This window comes from Rhodamnia argentea, chromosome 11 (assembly GCF_020921035.1).
Source record: "Rhodamnia argentea isolate NSW1041297 chromosome 11, ASM2092103v1, whole genome shotgun sequence".
In the NCBI taxonomy this organism is placed as follows: domain Eukaryota; kingdom Viridiplantae; phylum Streptophyta; class Magnoliopsida; order Myrtales; family Myrtaceae; genus Rhodamnia; species Rhodamnia argentea.
This window is the reverse complement of record NC_063160.1, coordinates 3,097,703-3,107,371: the sequence shown is the minus strand read 5'-3', so window position 1 is coordinate 3,107,371 and position 9,669 is coordinate 3,097,703. Positions and strand designations below refer to the sequence as shown.

The window sequence follows — 9,669 nt, the reverse complement described above, 5'->3', positions numbered from 1 at the left end:
GAGAGATACTTTCAACTCCACTCAGCACTAATCCAACGACAGACAAGTTGATATGGACTGGAAACAAGACAGGGTGCTACTCAGTTAAAAGCGGTTATAACAGCCTATGTTCCCTGGTCAAACCTCCTAACGCCAACCAGGCGTCACCGTCATACAAGCCTCCTAGAGTTTTATGGACCACAAATATGGCAGATTCACACTACTCGAAGATAAGGTTCTTCCTTTGGAGTGTTTGCAACAATGCATTATCAACTAAGGAAAACCTTTATAGAAGGAAAATGGCACCTGATTCGCTTTGTCTGGTCTGTCGGCTAGCCCCAGAATCTCCTGAACACCTTATCATCCTATGTGACTGGACAAAAAATATATGGTCAGATTTTTGGCTCAATTGTGACACCTCCCCAACAAGAGTAACTAGAATCGAGAAAAGGGTTTTAGAGAAACTAACTTCCCGAGCCGACCCCTCCGAGAGATCTCTCTTCGCCAGCACACTGTGGTCAATTTGGAAGGAAAGGAACGCTGTGGTGTTTCGTAACCATAAGCCGAACCCGAGCCACCTCATCGAAGAAGTGTTAAACTCACAAAAAATCTTCGCAAAATGGAATCCCAGTACAGGAAAACGAGCTTGTGAAGGAAGTTTACCTCCAGATCGTTGGATCCCACCGCCCAAAGGGTCTTGGAAGTTAAACGTTGATGGATCTTGGTGCGGAGAATCACGGATGGGAGCTGTAACTGGGGTTTACCGAGACTCCCATGGACTGCTAGTTGACGGCTTCGCAAAGAAAATCCATGCTCCATCGGTTCTTGTACATTTAAACAGAATTGAACTTCCTCCGTTGAACATTTTGTGCAGACACAAATAGGCGGAGTGATCAGCGAGCGAGAGACTGAGAGAAAGAGCGAAGAATGCAGGCTATAAGCTCTGCCGAGTTTATCTTCAACATCATTTTGTCTTAATCAGGAATTAGCCTCCCATGCAAAGCACGTGCATGCCTACACTTACCTCTATAAAAGGATCCCCCGCTCGAACTCAATTCTCGCAGAATCTTTCCTCCTACTCCTCCTTCTTACCATTGGTAACGAACGATGGGTTCTTCAGACTGCAAAGTTCCAGCAGCAATTCTTGCCATCGGCACCGCCAATCCTTCAAACTGTATATTTCAGGATGACTATCCTGACTTTCTCTTTGGGGTCACAAATTCTGAGCATTTGACAGATCTCAAGGAGAGGTTCACTCGCTTATGTAAGTGAAGCTTTGTTCTCCACACAACTGAGAGCATTAGGGAAAAAAAGATACGTTTCTTTCCCTTCTAGACTGATCCTATCTTCAATTGCAGGTAAGAAATCTAGCATAAAGAAGCGTTATTTCCTCTTGACAGAAGATATCTTGAAGCAAAACCCGGGCATGACCTCTTCCGGTGCCGCCTCGCTTAACCAACGTCAAGATCTGGCAACCGACATGCACCCAAAACTGGGGTTCGAAGCAGCGATCAAGGCCATTGGTGAGTGGGGTGAGTCCAAATCGGCCATCAGCCACCTCATCTTCTGCTCCATGTCAGGGGTGGACATGCCCGGCGCAGACGCAAAACTTGCCAAGCTCCTTGACCTCCCGCCTTCCATCAACAGGCTCATGCTCTACAACCTTGGCTGCCAGGGATCCGGAACCGTCCTCCGCATTGCCAAGGACATAGCTGAGAATAACCCCAGGGCACGGATCCTTGCTGTTTGGGTTGAGTCAACTTGCCTTCTATTTCAACCACCTCGAGGAGAAGATCGTGTGGAGTTACTGAACAGCGCGATCTTGGGCGATGGTGCAGCGGCTATGATTATCGGAGTCGCTCCACCAGGCACGACTGGTGAACGGCCCCTTTTCCAAATCATCTCCGCTTCACAGACGCTCATCCCAGGCACCGGCGGAGCAATCGGAGGCCAGTATAGGGAGCATGGCATCACCGTATGTCTAGCGCGGGAGGTGCCCAGATTGATTTGCTCCACCCTGGAGGCATGCTTGGTCAAGGCTTTTAGCTCGGCCACCGAGGGTGGCGTCGTTAGTGATTGGAACTCCATCTTTTGGGTCGTGCACCCGGGAGGCTGGAAGGTTCTTGACGAGGTGGAAGAGACGCTTGGGCTGACGAAAGAGAGGACGAGAGCTGCGAGGCATGTGCTGGAAGAGTACGGGAACATGATGAGCGCGACCGTGCCCTTCATTTTGAATGAAATGAGGAAGAGATCCACTGAGGCAGGGAAGGCCACGACAGGAGATGGGCTCGAGTTTGGGGTGCTCTTGGGGTTCGGCCCGGGAATCACCATCGAGACCGTCGTTCTACGTAGTTTGCCCCTGCCATCGCCGGAAGGGCAGGGACTAAGGGTCTATCCAAGGTTGATTTCTAAGTTCTAAGAGTGATTTCGATTTCCAGAATAAAGTGGAATGTTTTACTTACATGTTCCGTCGCCAGCTTATGTTTCCATGACAATGATCCCAATCAGCCTTTGCATGTGCTTCCCCAAATCTTGGGTGTTTCTCTGCAAAAAAAGGTTAACACTTTTGGTAAGTATATGATGTGACAAATGTACCTTGGAACGAATATGTTTCACCTTGTGAACTTATATGGAATCGATCCAAGGTTGTCCTTCTTCCTTTCGGGGTCTCCTTTGTAACTTGAAATTGTAGAAATAAATGCAAATGTACGCATGAGTGCATGAGATGTATGCAATGGTCTTAATATGACGCGGATCCACTTGGGAAAAGGTGTGCCAATCAGGCCTCCGATTTTATTTCAAGGATAATACTGTTGTATCTAACAATATCACCTAAAGGGAGGTGAATAAGTGATTCGGAACAATTTTAAACCTCAATCGGGAAATTAAATAGTTTCAAAACGCAAACCGAATAGGATCGGTAAAATGGCGTGCAAATGAACTAAACTCGGTAAGAAGAGTTTAGAGAAAAAGATAATTGCATGCAATGTTTATAGTGGTGCGGCTTGGCAAACCTACGTCCATTCTCCCACGATGACAGCCGATTGACTGGATTCCGCTTTATGAATTAATGGAGGTTACAAGAGATATCGCTTTTAATCAATTTTACGTAACCTCTCAAAGATAAGACGTTTAGCTCTCGAGAACAAGTATGTGAATCTGAACAACTTAAGCACTTTGGAATTATATATTCTAGTCTCTCTCTTATGGTCACCATGGATCTTTCTTTTATAACCTTTCACCTCCAAATTAGCCGTTGGACAGGTCTTCAAAGGATCGCTCTTCAATCATTGATTGGACGTTGGCATGGACAATTTTTTGTAATTTTTTTTTCAGGTTTGGTAAACAAAATTGGTATGCACGATTGCACGTTGCTCATCCGCTTCTTGCGCACCAGTTTTTGCGGATGATTTTGTCTCTCTCTATTCCCACAAGCATAAACATTTGGTTTCTAAATTGAACCTTCACCTTCCATTCGGCGAAGGTACACATTCAATGTACCGCCTGGCATAAAGTAAAATAGTAGAAACAATCATACAGTTCACACTAGAAAAAATCGAATAGTTTACTGAAAAAAATTATTTTAACAAAATGAAGATAAACATTACGCACATCCAACCACCACATGGTTGACAAACATATTAATATAATTCCATTGTCATTGTCCAACCTACCAATGGTCGTTAGATCCTCTCTCTCTCTTCTCTCTCACTCATTCATACACAAACATTCTTGAGTTTTTATGGCAACGGTGGAGCTAGTCCCAAATTTGCGGGTAACATACAGTTCATCGTAGAAAAAAATCATATAATATATTAAAAGAGAATTTTTTACCAAAATCAGGATAAATATTACGCGTCTTAGCAAAATCATACATTACATTAAAAATTGGTCACGTTTATCAAGTCTTTGAGGCCCAAAAAATGGTCACCTTAGGTTAATTTTTAGGCCAACTAAGCACAAAAGATAACGAAAATTCGTCTCCTTTGACTCATTTTTTGTTGAGTTAGGTTTATTTTTTGGAGTAGCTATGGAAAAAGATATTTTTATTTTTTCCGCTTTACTTACGGTTTGTTCTTATTGATTGGAATTAGTATGTGATTGTCGTTTATTAATTTCATATTTGAAAATCAGATTATACAATTCGAAAATTTAGTATTTCACTGTCAAACATGAATAAGTTCGCTAAATAATTTCACTATATCAAATGAAATAATATATTTTTCAGGTATTGTGTATGCTTAAATATTAAACCAAACAAACAAATAACTAAACGATATTTAAAAGTCAATGCGGGGCGAGATTTTGGGTTTAAAATCCTTGCCCAATACATGGTCTATCGATTGGCTCTTAAAATGTATAGGAATGGGTGACATGGAGTCTTCTATGACTTAGATTTAATGAGCAATGGATTAAGATTGGGCGTCACAAAGATTGATGAGTTGGCATGGTATTTTGGTAATTTGTGATGAGTGGCAATTTGGTAATAAAGTGAGCGGCGGCCATTTTGGGTTGAATGGGTTGGAGATTCAGCATACCGAGCCGATGACCCTATTGGATTTTAGCCCAATGGATTGAGCCCACTTGCGTCGGCCTGGGTTGACCTAAGGTCCTCCAATTATCTAAAGTCACTCTAATTTTTGCTATTGGGCTGGGGTGTTTCATCCAAATGGGCCATAAAAGTGGTTCGACCCAATGTGTCAAGTCGGTTTGGGTCCAACCCTATTGACCCAAATTAACCTGGTCGACTCAAGGCCCTCCAATTGTTGTAATTCTCTCTAATTAGCATCATGAGGTTGGCCATCACAATTGATTTGGTGAAAAGCGCCTAACTAGGTCAAGTCATGCCGGATCCGGCGAGGGGGACCTCACGGGCACTCGCCCTCGCCCAAGCGTGACTTGGTGTGTCCAAACCTCGCCTATGGCGGGTGAGGGCGACCCACACCCAAGCAAGGCTAGCCCTTGTTGGCTACCAGCCACTAGCGGAAGGAAAAGGGAAAGAAAAAATAAATAATAAATAAATAATTATGAAAAGAAAATGTCTACTTCGGTGCCGATCATGCCACGTAAGACGTCGGCATCCACATCAGAAATTTTCAGCCCTAGATTGATATCAATATTCAAAGGTTTAGGATTAAATTAGCCCAATTGAAATGTTTTAGGACTGAATTTGTGCCAATGAAATGTATTTACGAGTTTTTTTATACTTTACCCTCAAAATATGTGTTGACCAAAACCAAAACAAATTATGCAAAGTACCCCAAATATTTAAAAAAAGTCTTTAAATTTATATATCCATGGATATACATAATGGAATATAACTTTTCATAAGTTTTTAAACTTAGATAATATTTTGATATTTCAATTTTGGAAGCAAATGGTGGACTTCTCAAATTCTTTTTTTTTTTTTGCTTAATATTTTCTTTGGGCCGGTGACCTTCTAACCTTGGGACCGGTAATCGGGATGCAAGAGTGAGATAGTGAGCAATGAGAAGAATTCTAATTTCTTATTTTTGCTCTAGAAACAGAGAAACCGAAAATTTTAACTTCTCATTTTTATTCCAAACCTAATACGCATCTCCAACCATCATATAGTTGGCAAACATACCTATATAGTTGCCATCGTAAGCCCCACTGATGGATGTTACAACCCCTCCCTCTCATTTATGAGCCTCTTTATCATAATAGTGGAGCTAGTGTCAATGTCGAGCTCATCCTTATAGAGTGTGATAACCTCCATGCAAGATTCGTTTCGTTGCCATTGACGACAACAAGGGGCACGAATGATAACCATTTTGTTTCTAAAATCAATTTCTAGACATGTTTCTAAGTAGATAAACACGTTGGATAATGACACAATATTTTTGTTTTCGGAATGGAAATTTGTTTGATAACAAGATAAAATTTGCAAGGTCGCCGACGATCGGCGGACCAGGGGCCGACGATCGGCAAACCGAGGGATGGCGAATCGGCGATTGGTGGCCGAAAGACGGTGGACTAGCAAACCAACAATCGGGGGCCGGCAGATCGACGAACCAGCAAAGCGACAACCGGCAAATGGTGGACCAAAGAGCGACAGATCGAAGGACATTAGTGAATCGGCGAACCGAGGGACGAAGGATCGGTGACCGGTGGATGTTAGACCCGCGAATCGAGGCATGGCGGACTAGTGAACTGCGAACCGACGGCTAGCGGATGGCAGACCTAGAAACTAGCAAGTGGGGGGCTGATGAATCGGGCGACCGACAAATCGAGGGACGGTGGACCGGTGACCGCCTAGGCGAGGGACGTACGCGAGGCTATTGGTGACCGGTGGCCAGCAAGTCGGCAAACCAGTGACCAACGAACCGAGGGTGGCGTACGGCGAATAGAGGGACCGACGAACTAGCAACAGGAGAATCGAGGGATGGTGGACCAACGATTGGTGACTAGTGGCCAACGGACCGAGGGATAGACGACTGGTGATTGACAAACCGTGGACAAAGGGATCGGCGACCTTCAAACATAGGGATAGCGGACCGGCGATTAGTGGATTAGCGATCGGCGATCGAGATGCAAGAGAGAGGAAGTGAGCAATGAGAAGAATATTTATTTCTCATTTATGTTCCAAAAACAAAGAAGTTAAAAATTTTAACTTCTCATTTCTATTCCAAACCAATTTATGGCACAAATTTTTGTTCCAAAAATAGAAAAACAAAATTACATTACTAAACAGATTTCTATTCTAAATCTATTCTCGAAATAGATTTGGAACATAAATAGAGAAATAAAATAGTTATCATTCACGCCCACGACACCTTCAGATTTGGAAATGACGAGCCTTTAGTACAAAAGGCGGCAAACAATAACTTCTATCGTCTTTGAACCCCAAAGGCAACAAAAATTGGTCGTGTTTGTCAAGCCTTCGTGGACCAAAGAATGCTCACCTTAGGTTAATTTTTAGGCCAACTAAGCACAAAAGGCAATGAAAGTGTGTCGCCCTTGATAATTTTTTGTCCCGTTAAGTTTATTTTTTGGACCAGGAGTGGAAGGAGATATTTTTATTTTTGTCGCTTTAGATACGGTTCATATTTTTAATTGGTATTAGAATGTGATTGTCTTCTTATGTGAAAATTAGAATATAAAGTTCAAAAATTCATAATTTCACTCGACGAGATATGAAGAAGCTCGATAAAATGTCACTACATTGATATATTCGACAGCATAATGATAAAGTTCAATAAAGTCAATCTAACTAAACACGGCAAAGGTCCCCTCAGCACGCTTGCTTCTCCTTAAGTTGATCCCACTCCGCTGTAACACTCTGAGCAAAAGACATAAATCAGTATTACAAGATTTTCATCATTTCTTGCAAATGCTCAATTATTAGACCGAACAAACAAATCACTGAGCAATTTTTAAAAGTCAAATGCAGGGCCAGACGACAATAATATGCCGATCGCTCAGTCCAGCAATAGTCATGACATGAGGCCGTGAACCCAAATGTTAGGCAGTGGCTGTAAATCCGGTGGCTACAGCACGGCTACCACAAGTGTAGTGGTCACGACCCTAGATCTCGCAGCCTCGGTTGTGACTCGAAGAGCAAGCAAAATGGGCTAGGAGAACTCACCGAGAGGTGGCGGCTACAACGGGCGGTAGAGACAACCGGCAGCAGGACAAGCGGGGCGACGAGAGGCGGGCGAGAGAGAAGGGAAGAGAGTACAAAAATACTCTTAACAATTTTTGTACATCGTTGTAATTCCTGAGAAGGTAAAATGGAAAAATGTTGTAGGAATTCAAGCTTATGGGATCATAAAAAGCGAGGCCAGCCAACTCTCGTATAAAAATAATAATAAAAGAAAAAAAAGAAATAGATTTGTCACAAAAAAAATAAATAAATAAGCAAAGGCCTAATCCCATAGAAAATTTAAAGGATTATGAAAGCAGAGTGCCTATCAAAAGTAAAGTTAATGCCCGTTGTACCATCCATGTAATGCAAGCAGGAAAAGATCCGCTTTCATTTGTAAATACTTCAGAATTTGAATGTACATGTTTGTATGTTATTTTTCTTGTAAATTCCCAAGGGATTGAGCTATAAAGAAAACTCCCCATAGAAGTTGGATTGCAAAGTTCAATTCCCATCAGAAGTCTGTACCATCCCCAAAGATTGTTGTATTGTCAGAAGCCCACCATCCTCAAGCAATGATGGTAACATTAGAAGATCAAAGCAGAAGACAGATCCATAAGGTCAAGATTGGTGACAAAATAGCAATGATAACCAACATTAAGACTTTCTATAATATTTTCTAAGCCAAAGTGAGCCTTTTTCGTTCCACATCCGTTTGTCCTGGACCACCTTGTGCTTTTCACCTCTGCAGTTATTTAAGGCGGCTATATTTCCTTAGTATTATCTTCGGATCTGGCAAGTGACAAGCAGCGTCGGAGGTGAAATCCCAAAACCCGCTTAAAATAAGGCGAGACGAAAGTTTTCGAGAGTTAGTACACTGCTTAAACAGCAATAGAGAACCTCCATTGCGCACAAACCGCGACAAGATGTATAACATACACTATGACATCAACACCATTTAGATGCCGGCCATGCAACTTTTGGTGGAACAAACAGCATAAATTACAAATTGCTCTTTTAAGTTCCCTTTACCCCTTTTCTTCCCTCTTTCACTAGTAGGATCAGAGTGATCAACCTAAGTCCATGGATAAGCGATAACTCACATGATATCACCGTTTACATCTCTCCCCGCCACGATTTAACTGCCATGGCGTCCGGTATATATGCGAACGAATAAACACATCTGGACATCTCTGCCAGCGACTGCGCAATACCGTTCCCACTAAAAAAAAAATTCTAACTTTTTAAGCAATCAACGCATTCTCACTCTGACCGAAGGAGATCCAGAACTACCCAAATCAGACAGCACAAGCAGCGAATCAACTTCGAGACAGAACGGAAGCTGATTGCGTTTCCCCACTAACCCAGAATCGGAACTTGAAAATTCCCAGCGAAAGCCACGACCAAAAGAATGAACTGGACGTACCCGAGGGGAGAAAGTGGAAGGGAAGGAAACCAACTTACTCGAATGGCTGAATCCTCGCCGCTTCGGATGAGGTTGAGACTCTGAAAAGCCAATGTGAATGTCAGGGAGCACCGGCACTATTAGCAGAGCAACGTGAAGTCGTCGTCTTGGAGAGCTTACGCTTGGAAAGACCAAACTCGAAAACTTTAAATTCATGAATGGAGGGAGACTGGTGGTCTCTTAGTTGAAGTGGCAATTCCCCGTCTTTTGGGAAGTCTTGGCCTCCAATGCTGGCAACCGGTTGTTGCCATTATGTTGAAATCCTTTTTTTTTTTTTTTAACTTCGATTGTTTCACGAAAAATAAAAATTTCAAATAAAAATTTTCATATACAAATTCACAAATAATCAGTTAATAAAAAATGTTCTCATTATTAATCATAATTTATATTTAAATATTTTTATGACCGATGAAAATATTTTATTTTTATTCATAGTCATGAGTGACATTAACGAACTCTTTAAAAAAAAAAAAGATATTTTTTGAGTTGTTTGTTTTTTTTTGCAAAACACGCTTTTTTTATTCCGATTTTTATTTTCGCATTTTTTACCTTGCCGAGACCTGTGTTTTTTATAAACAGTTGTCCCGGCCTGAGTGGGTAGGTAGAGAATATCTAGGGG

At 42.1% G+C, this 9,669-nt stretch overlaps 1 protein-coding gene across 1 annotated transcript; it reads left to right on the top strand.

Moving 5' to 3' along the window:
- The first annotated feature begins 1,086 nt into the window (after positions 1-1,086).
- LOC115744072 (chalcone synthase-like) lies at positions 1,087-8,931 on the top strand. Its single transcript, XM_030679162.2, has 3 exons — positions 1,087-1,243; positions 1,338-2,327; positions 8,888-8,931. The coding sequence occupies exons 1-3, from the start codon at positions 1,087-1,089 to the stop codon at positions 8,929-8,931; spliced, it is 1,191 nt and encodes a 396-aa protein (XP_030535022.1).
- Positions 8,932-9,669: the final 738 nt, after the last annotated feature.